Source organism: Thamnophis elegans, chromosome 6 (genome assembly GCF_009769535.1).
Source record: "Thamnophis elegans isolate rThaEle1 chromosome 6, rThaEle1.pri, whole genome shotgun sequence".
Lineage (NCBI taxonomy): Eukaryota > Metazoa > Chordata > Lepidosauria > Squamata > Colubridae > Thamnophis > Thamnophis elegans.
In genome coordinates this window covers 35,438,287-35,462,258 of record NC_045546.1, presented here as the reverse complement: position 1 = coordinate 35,462,258, position 23,972 = coordinate 35,438,287, and the positions used below count along the sequence as shown (strand labels likewise).

Genomic DNA, 23,972 nt, shown 5'->3' with positions numbered 1-23,972 from the left:
AAATGATGTGCTTCTTTTAAATACATTTTCCAAATCTCATAATGTGCTCTTAATGTTCCTAACTGTTCCATCAGCATCAGGAAATAGAACATGAATAGGACTTTTCCAACAGTTTCAGCTTGAATTTTCAATACCAGAAGAAAGACAGTAACACCAGCAGTGCTCTAAGGCAACTTTGGAAAACAAAGCGGCATGTAGCTGAGGAGGCAAATAACAAAAGCATCTTTTTTTTCTTTTTAAACATTTTAACAGCAAGCCATGGATATTTTGGGTTTTGTTGCGGATGAAAAATATGGTGCCTACAAACTCACTGGTGCAATTTTGCACTTTGGAGACATGAAATTTAAACAGAGACCCAGGGAAGAGCAGGCAGAAGCTGATGGCACAGAGAGTAAGTATTGTATTTTTTGTTTACCAACAGCGTTCCTTTTCTTGCTTTGTAATATTAGTGTTGGTTCCCCCCCTTTAATATTATTCACACATAGAAATAAAACTTTTTTGTGGGAATCTTATCTATAGATCAATATGCTGCCTTTGGGCACAATCAGAGCATATGATCCATGGGGGTAGATTGATGTATTATGCCAGAGAAAGAAAACAGCAGAGCTTTCAAAGACTGAAAGACATTAATTGCATAAAAAGTGGCCTGAATAATTTTCTCACTATTTGCTGAGCACTTAATAGAGATTGAACATTCTCACACTTAACTCCCCACCACTCCCAATTCAAAAGAGTCTAAGATTCCAATCATTCCTTAATTAGAGAAAAAGTAATAAGTAGATTTTTGAGTGTTGTTTTACCCATTATTTTGCAATGAGGACTCCAATACAATAGGCTCTTCTCCTGAGTAAGGCATATGTGCTGTGAAGCCCTTGGATAACTTTCTTGTGCCATATATTGAAGCTGATTTTGAAAATTACTCATACAAAGTGTACATGATTCAAACCAGGCTGTTTTGCTTACAGTCATTTTTTACAAGGCATAATTACCCATGTAAAATATGCAGACTCTATGAAGACAATACACTATTCATACTGGGTAGGTAGTTTGTTCTATAATCACTTCAGAATCAGTTATTGCCCCCAATCAGTAGCTAATTCTTACATGATAATGTCTTCCAAACAATTCTCTAAATTATGATCTTATTGTGCCCATTCTCTACACTTTCAGAGTAATACCTGCAAAAAAACACCTTGTATTCAATAGAATACACATTGAATTTCTGAGCGATCAGTTTCTCAGTGTCATGAAAGAACCTCTAGACATGCAAGTAATCAGATCATACTAATTAGTTACGTATGGTGAGAAGTCTAAAGATGCATGTGGTCCCCAAAAGCTCCAGTGTGGTCTTCAACATGACCTCTCCTATGTCAACTTTAATGTAACAGACGGAAGCTAATTAAATTAGGCCTGCATGATTCTTTGGATTAAATTTTGAAAAGTTACTGAGGGGGTGCAAATAGAGCAGCTGTCAGTGTCTAATTAAGAATCAACACCTTTAAAAAATATCTCTCACTTTCTTTTTCTTTTGCTTTTGAACTGAAATGGACTCCTTGTGACTTTAGGGAAATCTGTCTATATATAACTAAAAACTCTCATTGTTGTCACCTTTAGCTTGGCAAAATGGTGCATCTTAGGGCAACAGTTTTTGAACCAAGATACGTCAAACAGGCTAACTTACAGAATGTGTCCAAATTCTGGGGCCCATGATTTTCAAGAATCCACAGGTTTGGAGAGGTTGTGGCTGCTTCTGTGCTATTGGTTGTTGTGGTATTACTGCTGCAGTCACATGATCTTCATTGGCAACATTCCATAAGAGTTTCCCAGCAAGTTTTGCGATGCCTCCCTCTTCGAACCCTCCCTTTGAACTGTTTGAACCCTATCTTTGCTTTCTTTTGCAATAATCATTTTACTTTTATATGCAGGCTTTTATATTTTATTGTTATATTTTGTTCTTTCTTTTCTCTTTTGCTGTCTCCAGATATTGCAATGTCTTCTACCCAGATTTTTTTTTGCCTTTCTTTTCAGCAACTGTTAAGTCTGAAGTGTTATGTAACTAGTGCTTGTCTGCCTGAATTCTAATGTCCCAGAGGATTTTAGCTTCTTAATTTTCTATTGCTTTGTTTTGTGATCCCACCAGTTCATGCTTGCAAGCTTATTATTACTATGGTTGATTGCAGTTTAGATTGGATTTGGCATCTTTATCCACAATTGAATTCTTCTGAGGACTTGGGATAGGTAGATGTTATTTGATGGTGTTAAATATATCATTGTAGATTGTAAGCTGTTCCAAGTAAGCTGAATTTGCCATTTTAATTATTATTATTTCTTAGTCAAACCTACAGCCTTGATGTTTCCTAGTAGTATCCCATGCTATACTAACCAAATCCAATTGTGTTCGGTTTTTAAATTTTTTAAAAATGCAAAACCCACCCCGCGCACATGCGTTGTGGAGCTGACCTGGGCAATAAATTGCGTGCCCTCAGAGAGGGCTCCACTTGCCACCTGTGGCACGCATGCCATAGGTTCATCATCACAGTTGTAGGGTATGGTAACTGAATCTTGAAAGCCTTCCTTCTGCCCCTAAAAAGAATTGCTGTTGATGTTAGTTGCAAAGTCATGTCTGACCCATCGTGACCTCATGGACAACTCTCCTCAGGGCTTCCAGTCCTATACCATCATCTGGAGTCCATTCAAGCTCACGCCTACTGCTTCAGTGACTCCATCCAGCCACCTCATTCTCTGTCATCCCCTTTTTCTTTTGACCTCAATCTTTCCCAGCATTAGGCTCTTCTCCAGGGAGTCCTTCTTTCTCATTAAGTGGTCAAAGTATTTGAGTTTCATCTTCAGGATCTGGCCTTCTAAAGAGCAGTCAGGGTTGATCTCCTCTAGTATTGACCGGTTGATCACCTTGCAGTCCAAGGGACTTGCAGGAGTCTTCTCCAGCACCATAGTTCAAAGGTCTCAATTCTTTGGCACTCAGCCTTTCTTATGGTCCAAATTTCACTGTCCCAATGTCCTATATGTCTTAAGATGTCCAGGCCAACACTAGCACAACATTGGCTCTGTTCAGTATAAATAATAATGAGAACTTTTAAGAACGTTTATCCATAATCACAAAGATGGGTGCCTTTTCACATAAATGTATGCACCTTTAAACACGGTTATATGCAGGAGTTCAGAAATTTGAACCTGAATAATTTTTTTCTCAAATTTCCACAAATGTCTCAATTAGAATAAAAATAAACAGTTACAACATTGCTTTGCAGTAGATGCTTTTTCTTAACTATGGCTTACATTTGTATTTTTGTAAAATTAAATCTTGTTCAATGTCTCATCTTTTGATATACCTGACAATTGCAAATATTGCTTCAATACTTAAGCTAAATATATTTCTATTCTCCAAAAGTGCTACTCTATATGAACTGCTTATTTATTTTTCATTTTCTTCTGTTTTATTGTTATCCACCTTGCGTGTCAGTAGAAAGACACCATATTTTGAAATAATCATAATTATAAAGTTACAGTCTTTTTCTAGACAGCTAGAATTTCAGCTACTCTGCCATCAGTTCATTTGGGTTTTTTTTTTGCAAGAACTGTTGATCAGTCCTGTCTTCTTGGCCTCAATATTATCATTCTTGGGTGACTGAGATTATACATTTTCTGAGCTGTAATGCTGACAAGTTTCTGTTCTGCCAAGTGTCAAGATTTTTCTGTTGATGCAAATAAATGTCAACACATAACAATAACTAGACTTCCAAGTATTAGTACTGTATGCACGATAAACCTAAAGTAGCTTTAGGAAAAATATATGATGGAAATATTTTATTCTACTGCATGTTTAAACATTAAATGTAATTTTAGCTCACAATGATCATCAGCTGAGCTAGTAGTTGTATTATGGCTAAATACCTGCTTGTATCATACACTTCACATTATTCCTCTTCTTTGGAATTCTGTTCTAGAATAACTTATAGAAAACAAACAAGCTATATTTGAAAAAATCAATCTAAACTTTTTAAAAAAAAATGTATCTTGCCTTTATTACTTTTACAAATAAGGCCGCAAACATATCCATTACCCTTCCTTCTCCTATTTTACCCATTGAAATACTGTTTCTTTCAGGTGCTGACAAGGCTGCTTATCTAATTGGAGTGAATTCTTCTGATATGCTTAAGGGTTTGGTGCACCCAAGAGTGAAGGTTGGAAATGAGTATGTCACTAAAGGCCAAAGTGTAGAACAGGTGAGAAATCTTTAAAACCACATAATCCATCAAGACACCTCTGTCATATTCAGTTGATTCTTCTGTAAACAGGCATAGTATTACAAATATTTGTATTTTTATTCCTACTGCTACAATTTTCCAGTTTTTCCCATTCCATGACTATGGATTTTGAATGGTCTAGTCAGCACCTGAATATCATAGTGGTTAATGATCATCAAACCAAGCCAAATTAACAAGATTTATTATACGGTTTCAGGTTTCAATAAGGTTCATATTTGTCAAAATACCATAAGACTTTAAGCAAAACAATGTTTCTCTCCATAACTGTAGTCCCTTAGTATAAATTAGCCACAATGATTTTTTTTAAAAAAATCTTTGATGGATACTTTGGTTTTATCCTCTAAGTATCTTTCTGGGGAAGCTTAGAAATCTGCTGCTTACAGCTGCACACTAAACACTGTTTGGTAGAAATAAGACTGCAAATTTCTATCATTCTGAACACGAATACTGTACAGCACTCAAGCCTGCCTAACTCTAAAGAACAATAAACTATGGAACACATTTTAATGCAAATCTCAGTTCAGGAAAGAAATACATAGTTTGGGCACATGAAAGCAAAATTAGTTTGTGGCACTTCACACGTTATTTTTTCAAAGTGAGTCTGAAAAAAATATGTGGTTGTTTTAAGGCGCTTACTTATTAAAGTGAATGTGATTCTTAAATGCATTCAGACAGATATCCTTTTTCAGGCTCATAAAATACAGGTTGCTCTAAGGAATAGCAAAGATGTATGAAGCATCCTTGAATCATTTCAAAGCATTCACAGTCCTAGTAAACCAAGTCAATATTCCATATATATTGATGCCATGCCATACAGTTCAATTATTGACATTTTAATCATTTTACTGAGCAGTAGAAAAATGGGAGATTAACAAATATTGTATAGTTCTCAGAATGGGTCTGTTATGGCTTTTCCTCCTATGTTATCAGGGTATTCACTCAAAACTATTCAACAGCAGAAGCAATGAGTGTTAACTAATATGATAAAATTCATTACATTCTTCACTGTATACTCAGTCATTGTTTCTCATGTTTCCTTAGGTTACCTATTCTGTTGGAGCTTTAGCTAAGGCAGTATATGATCGAATGTTCAAGTGGCTTGTTACTCGCATAAATAAGACTTTGGACACTAAATTACCAAGACAATTCTTCATTGGAGTATTAGATATTGCTGGCTTTGAGATCTTTGATGTGAGTAATTGAAGCAAAAAATGTCCACAAAAGAGCATGTTAATTTAACATAGCAGACTTTATTCAAGTATTTTGTTTGGGAACTTTTATTGAAATAATTATTAGTGTCATATAGTCTACCCACTTATTAGGCAATAACTAGTCAGAAGATTTCTTTGTTAAAATAGTTTTCAGGAACCTTCAACAACCTGTTTCACCACATGCCTTCCAGTTGTATTAGACTTAAACCCTCATAATATCCCGTGTGATTACTGAGTATTATGTTTAAAGTCCAACATTACTAGAAAGCATCAGATTGGTGAAGCTTGACTAGCACCTTGGAAAATTAGAAACACAACTAATATTAAAACCTTGATTGCTTCCTGGGATCACTGATCTAATGTAAAATTAATATTTATTTATTTAATTTATTTAATTTGTCAAACATTTATGAGATAATAGGTATAAGAATAAATGTGGACATGAACACAGGAAATGGGTACGAATAAATGGGGACAGTAGGACAGGGATGGTAGGCACACTGGTGTATACCATTATCACTACCACTATCACTACTATCATCTTTGTGAAACATGTCTGAATAAATAGCCTAGCAAACTTTGTTAATTAAACCAACGATTCTGTTTTCTTTAAATGGCTACAATATTTATGCACATTAAAACAGATCATATATTTAAAGAAATTCAAGTTTTACCACAAGCCATACAGAAATTTTGTCTTAGTTACACTGTTTGATCCTAAACAATTTGTTTTCTCTCTGTGTGTGTGTCTTCCTAAAGTTTAATAGTTTTGAACAACTTTGCATTAATTTCACAAATGAAAAATTGCAACAGTTTTTCAATCATCACATGTTTGTCTTGGAGCAAGAAGAGTACAAAAAGGAAGGCATTGAGTGGGAGTTCATTGATTTTGGATTGGATCTACAGGCTTGCATTGACCTAATTGAAAAGGTACTAATAAATTCTTCTAAGTTCATGACTGTAAATTAATTTAAAAGGTTGAACTGGAGTTATACCTTTGACATCCCATTCCCCCCTAATAGTTGTAAGAAGTCTGCATAACCTTTGGGTTGGCAAGTTAAATGTACTTAAATGTGTTTACATTGTGGCCATCATGTTCTGATCTGATTACTAACAACAGGTAGTTTTATGGGTTGCAAAGCATATACATCTGAGTATAAAAGTGCTTCAGTTTCTATCTATTCATTGAGACAAATATGTCAGCCCATCAAAGTATTTTGAAAGCAAAAACATCAATATTATGTCAGCAACTGGGATAAAATCTAACATCTTCACATGCTATGTCAACAAGTTTTATAGCAGACAGAAAGAATAACAGATTAATGGTTATGAGAAAAAAAAACCAAGTCTGTACCAGTAGCTGGCAATATACTTTGTATAGTTGGAAGAACAGACTCCTAAAGCAGTTCCCATTGATTGCGTTGGCTTAGTATTTTAGAACTGTGGTACAACTGGAAGGGACCAATCTGGGAAGGCTGTCATTGTTTGTTTATTTTTCTATTTTTTTTTTGTTTACAGCCCATGGGCATCCTTTCTATTCTTGAAGAGGAATGCATGTTTCCAAAGGCTACTGATATGACCTTTAAAGCCAAACTTTATGACAACCACCTTGGCAAATCGCCCAATCTGCAGAAACCAAGGCCTGACAAAAGAAGGAAATATGAAGCACATTTTGAACTTCTGCACTATGCTGGAGTGGTAAGGTTTTCCTTCCTTCCTTCCTTCCTTCCTTCCTTCCTTCCTTCCTTCCTTCCTTCCTTCCCTCCTTCCCTCCTTCCCTCCTTCCCTCCTTCCCTCCCTCCCTCCCTTTGCAGTTGGATACAGCATAGAAAGTTTCTCTTCTGTGGCATCACTTTTTGTAGATTTATATCCTAAGGGGAATTAAATGCCATGGAACAATGTAGCACAGTGGAATTGGAAGACGGGAAGAGTGGAAAAAATGTTTTTAGCAAAAAGAGAAGCTAGCATTTTGAAAAGGCTGGCATTTGAAGTGGAAATGTTTTGAATCTCCTTTTTGCACTAGAAATGTATATCTTAGAATTCAGCAAATAAGAATCAGGATACGACTTGTAGTACACTTTATGCCTACTTCTTCTCACCTTTATATTGATAAAATTCATGCAATATAATGTATAATAAACACTTGGATAGGCAAGCCAGAAATATACAACCTTGTGTGACAAAGCACACTTAACATTTTTGAGTAGGGCTGGAGTTTGGTGTAGAATGTCAAGTTTTTTTTTAAAATAGGAGATTGACAGTTACAATGTTAATGGGTTGTTGAAGTTTTTTTTTAACCTCAAAGTGACATCACTGAGCTTTTATTTTTCAGCAAAAGTGTATGAAAAAGGCTCCAAGGACTGCAAAAAAGAGAGTTGTGCACACAAAAATACTGATTTATTAATATGTTAAACTAAAACCAGGCCAGCCACTTTGTGGTTTAGTATCTTCTATGCATCAGACCATTTTTTTTATTTTCATCTTCAAAAATATTAGGAAAAAAATTCTTTTAAGGAGGGTTAGTAGTCTAGTACCGAAGTATGCAGTATTTTGATCCAAAGTGGGCAAAACAGCTTTAATTCTGCCATTCACTCCTTAATTTTACCTGTTAGAAATAACTCCAAGTGATGCTTCTACCATGCAGATGTTAGATTCAAGAAAATGCTTGATTAAGTCAGAATGATGTTATGAATGAAGTGAAGCATGCAGCAGCACTGCATTACTTTGGCCTCTCACACAGCTGAGGAGGGGGGGGGGAACAAACCAGGATGAAAGCTAATATTTGGTTAACCAAATAAAGTAAATCAGGTAAACTTAGTTAATGTGAAAAATGTCAAGCTGAAAATTAATATTTTATGGCAATTTGGGAAGATCTGAAGTCCACAGGCTCTACCATTTGGAGATACAAATAGCACAGCCCTCATTATGCTGAATTAAGTGTAACTTAGTGTAGAATATCTTTGTTATTAATTGAATGAGAGGAAATGAAAGGCTGGGAAGCCAGGCAGAAGAATGGCAAAATGAGTATTCTGGAGGTATGGTGTGTTACTAAGTTCAATTATCCCAAACGTGCTGGGAAGAAGGCGGGGCTTAGCAGTGAGAAGATGGAGTTTCAGGCTACTCCTGAAATTCTTCTATACCGAAGGATTTTTGGACGGGTTCTTTGAACTCTAGCTGTCCCGTAGACGACAGTGAAGGTGAGGAGAGACCCAGGACCTCAGAGACACCCGCAAGTCTCTGGGGGGGGGGTATTAACTCCTTGTGCCAATTCCTTTTTGGATTAGCTGCGTGCTAACTGAAACTGCAGGTTGCCCCTAAGAATGGTAGAAGTGATGTCATCTGGTAAGCTGATTTTATTATCCAAGAGAGACTGTTCGCGTTAAAAACTTAAGATAACTGAAACCAAAGAACAGGAAAATTTAGCGGCGAATTGGCTTTTTTTAATGGATTTATGGCTGGTGGTTACTTTACTTCTTAAATGCTTCAAGAAACTCCTCGACATCCTCCCCCCTCTGAATCTCCCTAAGTGGATCGTAAAATTTATTTTCTACTAATTAGCCCGTCACGATTCGACACTTTTATTACTTTATTACTTGGCTTTGTTTACGATCAGATAAGATTGCACAGCCTGTAAGAGACTGAGAAGTCTGTGGAAAAAAAAAAAGAGCTTGCAATTTTTAACTGCGACACATCATGGCGTCCCAAAATACCTCTAAGATTTCATTTCAGATTCTTTTTTCCGCATGCAGAGGACTCTTTGACTCTTATCAAAGGCTGGAAAGAAAATTGGATCATCTGATTTTAAAATATGAAGTAAAAACTGAGATCGTTGAATGTTTAAATGCTCCTGAAATACAAACGGAAAATGTGAGAAATGGTGTCTGGTCTATCTCAGAGGAAGAAAGGAGGGGGGGAGCTATAAAGAAGACTCATTTAAAAAGACAGAGTGCAGGAGGAATGGAAAATCCACCCTTGAGAATTAAAGTTAATTTGGAAAATTTTACAAGCCCAGGACAACATTATTATTTCATCACTGACATTCAGAGTCCAAAGGTGCCAAAATATCTTTGTCTGGATTTGCTTATGAAAACATTTGGTAAATTTATCCAACGCGTGGCAATTGGCTGGAGAAGATCTTGCTATTGGAGAGACACTGGCTGATAGATGGAAGAACGCAATTTAAAATCTAGCTAAATCTGATTACCTTAATGTGTAATAGATATAGCTGAATAATGACTGATATGGATAGTAATATATATAATTTGGAACTGGCTGATAGATTGAAGAATACAATTGAAAACTAGTTAAACCTAACTGCTTTTTCTTGTAACAGATATAGTTGAATAATAATTGATATTGATAGTAATGTATATAATGTGGAGTTGATATGACAACTAACAATTGGAAGATTATACATAAAGAGTATTAACTACAATAATTATCACTATTAAAAAACTAAATAAAATACATACAATCAAATGTTAATCAGTACTGGGAAAATGTTATGATATATGATATAATTAAATATTATGGATGTCCAGCTAAAATAGGATATGAGGATTTGATGATAATAGAGGATTTTACAAATAAGTAAATGAATTGTCAGCATGTGTTATGGATTAATTATGTAATACATAGCTAAGGATGAAGGATGTTTAAATAACCATAGGTAATTAAAACTGGAGGTATAATGATGTTGATATGGTAAATATTCAAGTTAAGATATTTGAATTAATATGAGTTAATGGAAGAGAAGCACCAAAGCATGTTGTAACCAGTTGATATACTTCTTTTTTTTCTCATGATAGACACCTGTGTTTTGTTTTGTTTTCCTGCCTTGTCTCTTGTCGTTTTTGTCTTTTTTTGTATTATTTTTATTTTTTATTTTTTATTTTAATTTTTATTTTTTATCTGTCCTTTCTTTTTTTTTTCCTGATTTTTTCCTCTCCCACCGGTGTGGGCAGGGATTGTTCAAGATTATTACTTTCATCAATATTTCTAAATAATAATTACAGTTAAATGAAAATGGATATATAATCATGCTTTAGTTAATATGAGTTATATTGGTTGACTGTGGAGGAGATGTACCAAAACTTATCTGTAATTGATTGATACATTTTCTACAGATGTAAAGAAAGATGTGTACCTGTCTTAAACTAAAATTAAAAAACATTTATTAAAAAAAAAAATTATCCCAAACGTGCTTTTTCAAGAGGCAACTGGACTTTTTTGTTTTTGTTTTTGAAGATGTTTACCTTCTCAACCAAGAAGCTTCTTCAGCTCTGATGGGATGGTGGGAAATGGAAGGATTTCTACTCCTTGCAGACAGCTAGTTATTTGCATTCTTTTAGTGAGTCATTAAGGTCACTTGGAGGTTTTTTATGTCATTAGGGTCATCTGAGTGGTACAAATTAGTGTGGAGCCTTCTTGGAACTGTTGAAATGACTGTGTTGTAGTCTGGGGATAGATGATGTTGTAGCATTCCCCCTCTATTGATATAGGCTGTTCAATTTTGAGATAGATGGCCTCTTTAACCCCTCTTTCAAAGCTCAATATGGCCTCAATGACTCTATAAAAGAATGTGAATAACCAGCTGTTTGCAAGGAATATAAATCCACCATCCAATCAAAACTGAAGAAGCTTCAACGAAAAGCCAGAAAGTCCAGTTGCCTCTTGAAAAAGCATATTTGGGACAACAATGACCTGGATGACTGAGAATCTCCATAGACGAGATCAATAGTCACCATTTAAAGACCGATAAGCAAAATACCTTTTCCCATACACAGGTATTTCTTGACTTACAACAGTTCATTTAGTGATTATTCGAAGTTACAACGGCACTGAAAGAAGTGACTTATAACTACTTTTCATACTTAACAATTTTTACAGCATTCCAGGGTCACGTGATCACCTTTTTTTGACTTTCTGACAAGCAAAGTCAGGGAAGCTAAATTCACTTAACAACCATATTGCTAATTTAAGAACTGCAGTGATTCACTTAACAACTGTGGCAAGGAGGGTCATACAATGAGGCACAATTCTTTTAACAACAGTCTCATTTATTATCATAAATTTTTGGCTCAATTGTGGTTGTAAGTCGAGGACTACCTGTACTTCATAGATCAAAACTAAATATAGAATTGATGTCAAGTAAAAAGAGAACAATTGGCTGGGTAGTTTAGTTTCTAGCTTGTTGGCTTTAAAATTCTTTTTGGTGCTTCTTTTAGGTGCCCTATAACATAGTTGGTTGGCTTGAGAAAAACAAAGACCCTCTCAATGAAACTGTGGTGGGTATTTTTCAAAAATCTTCCAACAAACTTCTGGCCAGCCTATTTGAAAATTATGTCAGCGCTGACAGTGGTAAGTGAAATAACCTTATATTTTATTTCTTGCATCACATATAGAAAATGTGGCTAATAAATATATTAGCTTATGACCTTGGAATATTTGGCAGTGGCAAATGTTAGGCACATAAATATCTCTCTGGGGAGCAGAGTAAGAATCAATAATTCAAATTGTTGGTACCTCATTAAGTCTGTTTGCTGGCTCTGGTTGAATGATAATGATAAAGCAGATATTAAAGAGTATATTTCACAACTAAATATTGCCTATTAGGGCAGGAGCAGAAGCAGTGAGTTGGAATTAAAAGGAAGGAATTTCAGCTATATTTCCTCAACATATGCACTTTCAGTTAGAGGAGTAGGCTTCCACATGATTGGCCAATTCTCCTTCATTATAATCTTCAAATAAATACTGGATCTCAGAGATGCTCTAGTTCAGGGTGTCAAACTTAAGGCTCATGGGCCGGATTCAGCCTGCGAAGTGCTTAAATGTTGCCTACGGATTTAACGGGCCTGAAAATAATAAAGGACTGGGCCGCAGTGTCTTTGGAAGTCAAAATGGGACATGCACCCCTGTTTTGGCTGGCAGAGTGCTGCAGGAGGATGTCTATTTCAGGGTTGAAATGAGAGGTTTGCTCACCCCACTCCTATCACTTATGATATTACTAGATTGGGTAATAAAATGTTTGCAAGAAAACAATCAAGCTTAGACAGCATCAAGGAACACACACAAATACACACACACACATACAAACACACAGAGAGAAAGAATTTTGAAGAATGAACAATCTTCAAAATGTACATTCATATTTCTATAATGCAAAATAATCCATACAAAAGTGATATTTTGTAGTTCAGAGATATAAATCCTGTAGGTGTAGACATGTACTGTTGCAAACAAATTGGATGCAGACCTTTGTGTTATATAGGCAATTTTTTATATGAAAGAACAAAATAATATATATTTACTAACACAGAACTTGCATATATACACACACACAAATGTATCTATCTATCTATCTATCTATCTATCTATCTATCTATCTATCTATCTATCTATCATCTACCTACCTACCTACCTACATACATACATACCTACCTACCTACCTACCTACCTACCTACCTACCTACCTATGCACATACATGTTTGAATACACAGCTACATCTGTTTAATTATGCCTTAGAGTAATCTTGAAGTCAGCCCTTACGTTTGGTAAAACATGGTTTATGGCTGACCATAACGGATACGAATAGCCATTGTGGCTCCTTTAACCAATCATGGTGATAACTTAGAATCACAACTCAGACACAGTAGTTTATGGATGAGTCAACCAAGTGAAAATAAATTGTGCCTTGTTTTTTAGAACTGCATACAATTATTGTGCATGGGTCATTAGTTGACAATGGTTGTGTATATTATGAATATTAAAACGGCATTATAGGAATCCATTCTCAGTGGACACTAGCTCTATGGTTCCAATAAAACAAAGCTGAGATAATTTATACACAGACACACATAAATAAGATAAATAAGGATGTGCCTTTAGTTATAAAAATATTTTGTTCTAAAATATTGTACATTTGATAAGTAAAAAACAAAACTGACTACTTTACAAATCTCTTGTTATGATTGATTATTTAATAGTTATTTATAGAAGCCAAATATCCACATATTTTACATCATAATTTCCCAAAACTGAAATGACATCAATTACCCCAGTTAGCCCTATGATCAGCATAATTCCAATCAGGCACTGTCTATACAGTAACTCTTGGAGCCAAAGTTTTCATGGAAGATGAGTTCTGATTGACAGTTGACATAAATAATTGTTATCAATAGTTGATATCAATAGAAAAAACTCTAAATATATTTTTTAAAAGTTGATGTAATGGTTGCTCCTGGCCCAAGATTTGACTCTACTTGAATAGAGGAAGTTCAAAAGAAGATTTGAAGATTTGAAGATTTGCTGAAAATACCACAGAAAATACCACTGAACCCAAAGAAATTTGCTTGTTGTTTCTAAAATACTCCTAAACTTCTAAATCACCTAAAACACCTGTGATTATTTATTAGTGCTGTAATGAGAATTTAATTCTGTTTTCTTTTTCTTTTATTTCAAGTTGATCAAAGTGGAGAGAAGAAACGCAAGAAAGGGGCTTCCTTTCAGACAGTGTCATCAATGCATAAAGTAATTTTACATACACTTTTTAAGTATAATACCTCATTTATTTTCTTTCACTGCTTCATAAATAGTATATTTGAATTGTAACAGAACAATACTTAAAAATTCATTTTCCAAGTTCTGAATTTTCAGCATGTTCCCTTCAAAAAAGAACTACTTCTTAAAATAATTATATAAATACTTAAATTTCCACAGGATTCATTGTTATTTTTCATGGCAACCAGTGGTTAGATTTCTCAGAATTAGATCAGTGACCAAAGGCACTTCCCAGTCATCTAGATTCTTTTTCAAAGGTAGCTGGCATATCTGCTTTGGTAAAAGTAATTGGAGAGCATTTACCTTTTAGGAGTTCAGAATATAATCTGAATTAGCTCTGCTAATATATAATGCTAAACCATAATGTAAGGGTTTTTGAAATGCAAAACTACTTATGCAATAAGTGCAACATGCCATAATTACTTGTTTAGCAAACTATGTCCCAAAGGCCCTGGTAGATATACATATCTGAGAATCAGTGAGAGCTTATACTTCAAAACAAAGATTCAAATGTGGCCCATCTTCACAGAAGATATGAAAGATTCCTGCTTATGTTCTCTATATATTAGGTAATATTTTTGCCATTGATAAAATTTGTGGCTTAGCCCAAATTGTAGAAAATGTGCAATTCTGGATAAAAAAGTGCAATTTCTGCTTGTCACACTCAAATATATAAATAGAATAACTGCTAAATATCTGAAGATCACACTTTCAGGAATGAATATTCTGTGTTTAATTTTGTTTGTTTTTCTTTTCAGTGTTAGCATTTAATACAGAAGATAGGTCTTCCTTCAATGTATTTAATTCATTAAAATTATCAGATACCTCTGTTCAGAGTCAAATCTGTTACAGAAAAAAAAATCTGCAGGATCCTTTTGGCCCAGCAGTTCCCAATATGTGGTGTAAAAGAGCAGGAACAGACCTTGCCAGAAAGACCAGATTGCCTGATTGAACAACAAAAATATGGAAGGGGATGAGGGAACTGAAAAATAACTTAGTTTGCTTGTTTAGAATCATAGAATTATAGGGCTGGAAAGGAACGTGGATGGCTTCTAATCCAATTCTACTCAAGGCAGGAGACTTCTACTATCCCAATCAAATTGGTTTCCATTTAAATAAATAATAGTTTAGAATAGAATAGAGCTGGAAGGGACTTTGGAAGTCTTCTAGTTCAGCCCTCTATCCTATCCTATTTCAGATAAGTGACTGTCTAGTCTCTTTTTAAAAACCTCCAGTGATGGAACGCCCACGTTTTCTGAAGGCAAGCTATTCCACTGGTTTTGTCCTCACTGTTAGGAAGTTTCTCCTTAATGCCAGGTTGCTTCTCTCTTTGGTTAGTTTCCAAGTTGTGCCTTCTTGAAAGTTTAAAATTGGATGATGTGGTGTACACGGTGTATAACCTTTTTCAGGAAAAAGGCTGCATCCAATCTGTAAATAGTATGTAAAAGACCTTATGTCAAAAGGATTAAGAAGAAATTATAAATAAGTAGAAGGGACTAGGACAAAAAATTTCATTTCATTAAAATGTGATTTCATTTCATTAAAATGTGAATGCACAGTTAACAACTTCAGCACCTCATATTTAATATGTTCTCCCTTCTGCTAGGCTAACAATTATAATTTGCATCTAATGGTGATTCTGGAACTACACATAGTATTTTTGGAAGAGACAGGCAATTATGAGGCCTCAGGTTGTGTGGTGTATACTAAACACAGTGTAATCCAAGACGGACATCACAACAATACACTTTCACTTTTAGAAAGCAACTGTTTCTAATTTTCTACAGTGGAAGAAATATTAGACTTGCATACACAAACCCAACACTCACCCAAACTCATTATGATATGAAATAACATTAGCATTATATCTAAATAATAACAAAATAAGAATACTTAATACTTAAGTAAAAACTTGAATAGACAGCAGAGAACTGAAGTATGCTTCATTTTAGGACCTCAGTTAGTATGATAATTTATGATGTAACTCTTCCAAAAATAATTGCTTTTTTCAGTGAATTTGCCCACATGACATGGCCAAAGTAAGTGAGACGCAGTTTTTTGATTTAAATGTTTAAATGATTTAAAATTTTCATGATATAAATGGCAATTTATACTCTCACTAATTCCACTGTTTAGATTTTATTTATTTATTCTCTCTGTATTTAGGAAAATTTAAACAAATTGATGACTAATTTACGATCTACATCTCCTCACTTTGTGCGATGCATTATTCCCAATGAAACAAAAACTCCAGGTAAAACTCTTTGAATATATTTTGTTTTTAATACTTAATTTAATGGGTGGAAATCCTGCTTTTAAGCATGCATATATAGGAATGCATTTATTATCCTATCATTTCAGGGGCAATGGATGCTTTCCTTGTCCTCCATCAACTTCGCTGTAATGGCGTCTTGGAAGGAATCCGCATTTGTCGCAAAGGCTTTCCTAATAGAGTCATTTATGCTGACTTTAAACAAAGGTAATGTGAAAATCAATGGCACAGTCAAACTGTTACCTTTGCAGAACTGATATTTGTTCTTTAGTAGCAGCTCAGTAGATGCGGTTCTTCATTTATTCTGGCCAACAACTGGCCGGAATAAACTGTCTTTGAATAAAAAAATGACAACATGAAAGATATATTTTAGAATATATCGGTTCACATTCAAAGAAGACAAAAGGATGTTTTTGATTCCACAGAGTGAACTGCATTTGTAGCGCCCATCTCAACTTCTGAAAATGAACGAATTTTCCCAGAATTGCATACATCAGCATAAGCTGATTCCTCAGCTTTGCTGCCCTCAAATCTAACAGTCAGAATTTTCAGTCAGCATGGGTAGTGGGCCAGAGTGGGTTAAAAATTCTGGCTGGTACAATTACAGCATCTCTGAAGAGCACCAGATTGAAAAAGATTGATGTAGACATATTGATTAGATGGACAAAGGGTCTGGATTCAGTTAACATACTTAATCTGGCTACATTTTTGTGTCCACATAGTAATGAAATCGTAATCATACCCTATGAATTGTCACAATCTGCCAAATCACAAAAAACTAATGCAGGTTAAAACCAATCAAGTTATATAAATGTTTGAAATAAATAAACAAATACATTTAGTATGCTTGTAAATAAAGTACAATATCTACATTTAAAAAAAAACTGAAGTATTAAGCTTGTTCTGGAAAGGCAGATACTGTGAGGTATTAATAGACTTCCTGATTCCTAAATCAAGGAAAGAATTACACCATGGTTTGGAGTTTAATTTTTTTGTCTGTTATTTATTTGTTTTTACCAGATACCGCATCCTGAATCCTTCTGCAATTCCAGAAGACAAGTTTGTGGACAGCAGAAAAGCTGCTGAAAAATTACTGGGCTCTTTGGATATTGATCATAACCAGTACCGCTTTGGGCACACCAAGGTAAAGCAGTTCAGTTCATCCAGCAATGGAATAAATGAATAGACATGTTCCTCGTTAGTATCTGGAACAAAACTCTTTTAGAATGAAATAACTATTATAAGGGTTATAAGGGAGAATTGAAATAAACCTTACTTTATGTTTTTTAAACATGTATCTCCTCATATACAGCGCTGTTGATAAAGTCTGCCTGCATTATGTTTGGGCAGAAAAGTTTTATCTCAAGAAGGAAAGGAGAGATTTAAAATGTATTTACTACGAGATCCATAGCCTTGCTATCTACAGGTAGAGATTGAGATTTGAATCAATTGCATGAATCTTTTAATGCAAAAAAGAAGGTTTGATTCTGTGGGTTTAATAGTCATCCTTGAAATCCTTCTACAGTGCTTTGCTTTGTCCCCCAACTCTGAAGAAACAGGCAACATTTCTCCATTTTTCTCTAGATTCTCTATTGGCTTCTTTGCACAGGCATAGTAGTTCCATTATAAATAGCTTACCAGAATGCTGTTATGGTTCAAATACATAAAGGAAGAAACATATCTAAAGTGCCTTGGGTAGCGATCAGCCACTATGTAATTTGGGTCCAAATGTTTTACTGTATCCAGGCTGACAATAAATACATAAAGAGAGAAGCATTTCTAAAGTGCCCTGGGTAGGAATCAGCTACATTTGGGTCCAAATGGCTTTATTGTATCTGGGCTGACAAATCAATCAGCACTCATATGTTTGAAAAAGACCATTTTTGGTATCAACTGAGACCATTTCTCCACTAGTGATATAGAGAATCTTCTAGCATTACCTGGTCATAATAATGATATAAAACCTGCCTTTTTTGTTATATGGCACAATGGTAGTTGAATTACTGTAGAAGCCTTTATAAATCACTAAGAGAGATCCTGCCTTAGGTTTGATTTAAAACTCCTGCTGCTTGCCAACCTGATGTTTATACAGATAGGCAAAATGTTGTAATATTTATTTCCACTTCAATTTCCTAAATGTCTATTAAAACTTGAGCAGGATGTTTTTAAAACTTTCAGAAGTTTTCTTTTTTCTATGACAGAGGCTATTTATTTATTGTAGGTATGGAATTTGACAGGAAATCCAAAGTAGTAAATAACCTTTAAGTAGTCAAATACTAGATGGGCCACCTTCAATCTGGGACCCACAGCTTTCCAATGATTGCCTTTTCCTTGCACCAAAGCCAAAAGATTAACAACCCATCCACTTGTCAAAGGACCACAGCTGAAGAAAGATAGTGGCTATTACTATAATATTACTTGCCTTTGTTCCCATATAGCACTTGTGAAATCTAGCACTTTCTCTCCCTTCATGAATCTACCTCCTCTCCTGCTTACACCCACTTCTCTACTTAACACATAGATTTAAACACACTGCTAGGCTACAAGACGAGTTAATTATTAACTTGCTGCTCTTCCTGTCAACTGTAGTTTAGCTGGCATATTTTAATTAAGTTCCAGAAGAGACGAACATTTGCACTAGAATTAAAAAAAAAACTATGACCTAGCTTTCCTTCTTCTAATATATGCATTTTTGGAAGTTATATTACATCCCTCATACAGTCCTAGAGTTGGAAGGGAAAAGCTGCTGTGTTGCATGTGTACTACCCCCAAAAAAGATATATTTTCATTGTAGATTGCCCACATTCTACATTGTCACATTGTCTTCTACATTGTGGAATATGGCTCAGTAACTAGAACAATTTCACTTCACAATGAGATATTGTGTTTACACTTATTTGTATATACATATTGTTATTATGTTTATACTTATTTGTATATACACATAAATATATCTATAACTTTGCTTCTGTAAGCAGTTGTAAGAGTAAGCAGCACAGTTGGTAGCATAATCTGTCTCTATGTGTCTTAGTTTCTGTCCCAATTCTAAACCAATTTTAACACTTTTATGACATTTGTCCAACTAAGAATGCTGTTGCAGTATTCTCAGCCTTCTGTACCCAAGGGAAAATACCCTTCGCTCCGTCAACATCTTTTCATAGGAATTTCTAGCTCCCAATCATTTTACTATCTTTCTCTGAATTTATTCCAAGTCAGCTCAATAATAAAAATGAGGTCTGACCAAATCAAATTAATATGGAATTATTACGTCATGTGTTTTGGAGATCTTACTTCTTTTGATACAGTCTAAATTTACATCTTCCTTCCTTTCTTTGTTTTTTTTACTTAATTTCTTTGTGAGGAAATTTATGGACAAGTCCCTTCAGTTTTCTTAGTAAGCTTTTTCAGAAGTAGTTTGTCACTGCCTCCTTCCTAGGGCTGAGAGAAAGTGACTAGGCAAGGTCACTCACAGACTCCCAGTTTCTAGCCTGATGCTTAACCACTATATCAAACAAATTTTATTCTAAGATATTTTTCAGGAGAAATATTATAAGCCAAAAGTCTCTTGTCCTAAAGCCGTACATTTATTTTTTGTTTCCAAAGTGAGTTTTTCATTTGTGTCTTAAATTTATTTTTTTACTTGCAGCCTGCCTTTCTGCAAGTATCATTTTTAGTTTATTTCCATCTAAAATAATGGCATATTATCTATCTCATTCAATTTTCTGTCATCTGCAAATTTGATAAACATTCCTCTATTTTTATATATAAATCATTTGTAAAATTATTGAAAAATTGAGGACCCTGTCCTAAGTTATCTTAGTCAAAGCTTTAATGCCCAGTCCATCTTCAAGACAACTTTGTCTGTCCCAGAATCCAAATCTCTCTTACAAATATAATTTCCATATCATAATTCATTTATAGTATTTTCCTTTTCCTTTCCCTATCTTTTTCATAACCTGGAAAGATAGAATGGAATACTGTTCGAACCCTCAGTGTCTTCACCTTTTTCAAATGTCTGCTGAAAATTAAGTAGTGATTAAAAAAATAGACCTAGCATTAGGACTAAATGTCAATTTTTATTAATGAAAAAGCCTAATGGAAAAAGGTATATTCTAAGCTCTATAGTATAGACTTATATTATCATTCACATTTGCTTTTACAACTTTTAATTTAAAGAAAAATGAGATACTTTTTTATATTTCAAGAGTCAATAGTAATTTCAACTATTAAATTAACCACCTTTTGCATTGGATAATGCAATATCACTTCTTCTAAACTGACATTAAGATTTCATACTCTACTATTTTTATCTTATTATCGCAGTGTGCTGATACAACTATTACTATGCCCTTATACTGTTGTGCTTTGTTACATCTCTGAAACTGATCTATGTGTCACCAATACATGGATTAAATTTATTTGACAAACTGATGGCATGTATCTCAGGTTTTTTTTAAAGCTGGTCTCCTAGGCCATCTGGAAGAAATGAGAGATGAGAGATTAGCCAAGATTTTAACACTAATTCAAGCAAGAGCCCGAGGCAAACTGATGCATACTGAGTTCCTGAAGATGGTAGAACGAAGGTATTATGCTACATACTCTTCACAACACTGTACACTGGGGACAAATTGTTATTTCTTTTTTTCCAAGTGATTATATTATACAGTAATTTTCTTCAGCCTGGCATCATCCAGATAATGCAGCTTCCAAATATACAAGCCAGCATCATTTTCACCATGTGGATTAGGAATTTGTAGTTTAAATTACATATGTGAAGGAAGTAGCTTGAGGAGGCAGTAGAAATTTCATTTGTGAAAAGAAACTTCGAAGTAGTTCATGTAATATCTGATATTTCACAATTGTGAATTATGCCATGAAATGCCAGAAAAAATGTATTGTTTTTTCCTTCTTTCTCCATATTATTATCTTATGCAAACAAGGTTTTTTTATGCTGACTCAGAGCTGAATAAGATCCCTCCCCCACTTCTATTTCTACACTGGAATGTTCTGGCTATTTTTTTTCTTCCTGTGCTCCACTGAAGTCTACGAGTGAGACAGCCTTAAGTCATCCTTAGTTACAGCATTGTTAAAATAACCTCTCCTCCATTAGTCTAATATTATCCAAGGACAACCTCAAGGTTTATAAAACCTGTCAGGCTTTTCCATGACTGACTATGGAGGGAAGTAAGATAACTGCAGTAACTTGAAACATTGGCAATAAGGGCAAGATAATGACTTGCAATAGGCATACCAAATATCATCCTAGAATAACCGCCAGGAGACATTTGATGTAGAATGGCACACTAAACAAAAAATTACATGGATTCAAGCACTATAATTCAGCAGTGGAGAAGGAAAAATGGCTGCAGTTTTTCAAGATTACCTGATCCTTTTGTTACATTTAAGTAAAGGCTCATATATTCTTGTTTTCTTATTTCAAAAGGTATTTATACAATATAAATAAAAACAATATGTATACATACTAATGGTAACTGTCACAGCTGGTTCTGATGCTGTGCAAAAAACCAAGTAATTGTACATATTGCTTTGAAAATGCAAAAGAAATGTAGAAATGGTATACACAAAATGAAGCATACAATCTAGAAATAGAAATTATTAATGTAGCATCACTATATTTAGTACATAAAAGAAAACAAATTATTACAAAGGCCTAAGTTCATGAGGGATCCAAGAACAAGTACTAAAGTTGGCTCCATTTCAGATAACTCAAGACTTCCTTCCTTCCTTCCTTCCTTCCTTCCTTCCTTCCTCCCTCCCTCCCTCCCTCCCTCCCTCCCTCCCTCCCTCCCTCCCTCCTTCTCCCTCCCTCCATCCCTGCCTGCCTTATTTCAGAGATGCCCTGCTTGTGATCCAGTGGAACATTCGAGCTTTCATGGTTGTGAAAAACTGGCCTTGGATGAAGCTATTTTTTAAGATCAAACCCCTCCTAAAATCAGCAGAGACTGAAAAAGAAATGGCTAATATGAAAGAAGAGTTCCTGAAATTGAAGGAGGCTTTAGAAAAATCAGAAGCCAGAAGGAAGGAGCTTGAAGAAAAGCAAGTTTCTCTAGTACAGGATAAGAATGACCTGCTCCTCCAGCTGCAAGCAGTAAGTAGATTAAAAATCAGTGCTAATTAATCCAACCCAAGCTTTGGTCCACCAAAGGAAGCTTGCTGTGAAACTGGTCCTGCTAAGTACAAATAGTGAAATCCAGGGGCACATAAAGCGGGGTATAGGACTGTTCTCCTCGTACCCTTCACTGGCCCCTTTTTGCCCCCAGGGTTCTGCCCCCATCCATTCACCTCTACCATTTCTCCTCAGTTGTTAGGACCCTAGCTGTTCATGCTGGCCAATGGGACCCAGCCTCTTTAGTCCCAGACCCAGGGGCAAAAAACTGTTCAACCCGGGCTTTTGGGCCCAGGTGACAGTTCACCGCCAGCCAATCGGAGGAAGGGAAGGGAGAAAGAGAGAGAGAGGGAGAAAGTGTTCCATGTGGGGTTTGTTTCTCTCGGGTCCGAGCTAGAAACTCCTTTGCACAAGAAAGTTAAAATCATGACTTTCTACTTGTCACAATTCCTCAGACTACTTCTCTTACTTTTACGCCAAAGCTCTTAATATTATAATTACTTTAGTCATATAATATAACTACATTGTAAAACTGAGTCATATACCCTTACATAGACAGATTCCTTTCTGGCAGTGTTTATCTTGTGTTATTCCTGTTTGGCCTATTAACAGCACAAAAGGTTTGAGGATTGCTCTGGTAGTTTGAGTTATGTGCCAATTCCTAGAGGGAATGAGAATGTCATTTATAGAAGAAGGAAAAGGATCTATGGAGGATCCAGATCCCAATGCAGGAAGGATACAACTGACCACAGTAACATGTTATTGCAGAGGCACAGGTGCCACAAACGCCCAACAACCAAATGTTCAAAAGGGAAACACCTTTACAGCAGCACAATACATATACATATTACAATAGAACAAATGCCTAACCGTGATGTCGAACCTATGGCACGTGTGCCACAGGTGGGATGCAGAGCCATTTGTCAGGGCACACGAGGGTTGCCCTGTCAGCTGGCCAGTGTGCATGCACATGCTGGCCAACAGAATTCGGCCTTCTTTTGAGGCATTTTTCAACATCCAGAGGCTGAAGGCTCCAGAGCATGAAGAACCAGCCCTACAGGCAAACTGGAAGTTCAGAAACCTACTTCCAGTTTGCTCATAGGGCTGGTTTTAGCTCTCCAGAGTATTCAGGGAAGGCTCCTGAAGGCTCTGAAGGACAAAAAACGGCCCTACGGACAAACTGGAAGTCACTTCCTGTTTGCTCGTATGGTCATTTTTTTTGCCCTATGGAGGCTTCAGGGAAGCTTCCTGAAGGCCCCTAAAGTCTCCAGAGGGCTAAAACCAGTGCTACGAGCAAACCAGAAGTCCGTTCCTGAACTTCCGTTTGCTTGTAGGGCTGGTTTTTTGCACTCTGGAGGCTTCAGGGAACCTCCTGAAGCCTCTGGAGGGCCTCTGGGTGGTGAGAGTGGGGGAGGCTGTTTTCGCCCTCCGCAGACTCCTACAAAGCCTCTGGAGCCTGGGGAGGGTGAAAAAAGCATGCTAAAAGCTTGGGGGAGCGCTGGTCATGCGTGCATGT

The 23,972-nt window shown here is 35.6% G+C and overlaps 1 protein-coding gene across 1 annotated transcript in view; it reads left to right on the top strand.

Moving 5' to 3' along the window:
- The window catches only part of MYH15 (myosin heavy chain 15), an 88,847-nt gene that overhangs the window by 20,096 nt on the left and 44,779 nt on the right, over nucleotides 1–23,972 (top strand). The window contains 12 exon segments of the mRNA XM_032220250.1: nucleotides 253–391; nucleotides 4,126–4,244; nucleotides 5,328–5,477; nucleotides 6,257–6,427; nucleotides 7,016–7,195; nucleotides 11,725–11,857; nucleotides 13,960–14,027; nucleotides 16,224–16,311; nucleotides 16,419–16,536; nucleotides 17,350–17,473; nucleotides 20,776–20,912; nucleotides 22,183–22,438. Of these exon segments, the coding sequence (XP_032076141.1) occupies nucleotides 253–391; nucleotides 4,126–4,244; nucleotides 5,328–5,477; nucleotides 6,257–6,427; nucleotides 7,016–7,195; nucleotides 11,725–11,857; nucleotides 13,960–14,027; nucleotides 16,224–16,311; nucleotides 16,419–16,536; nucleotides 17,350–17,473; nucleotides 20,776–20,912; nucleotides 22,183–22,438 (1,683 nt within the window).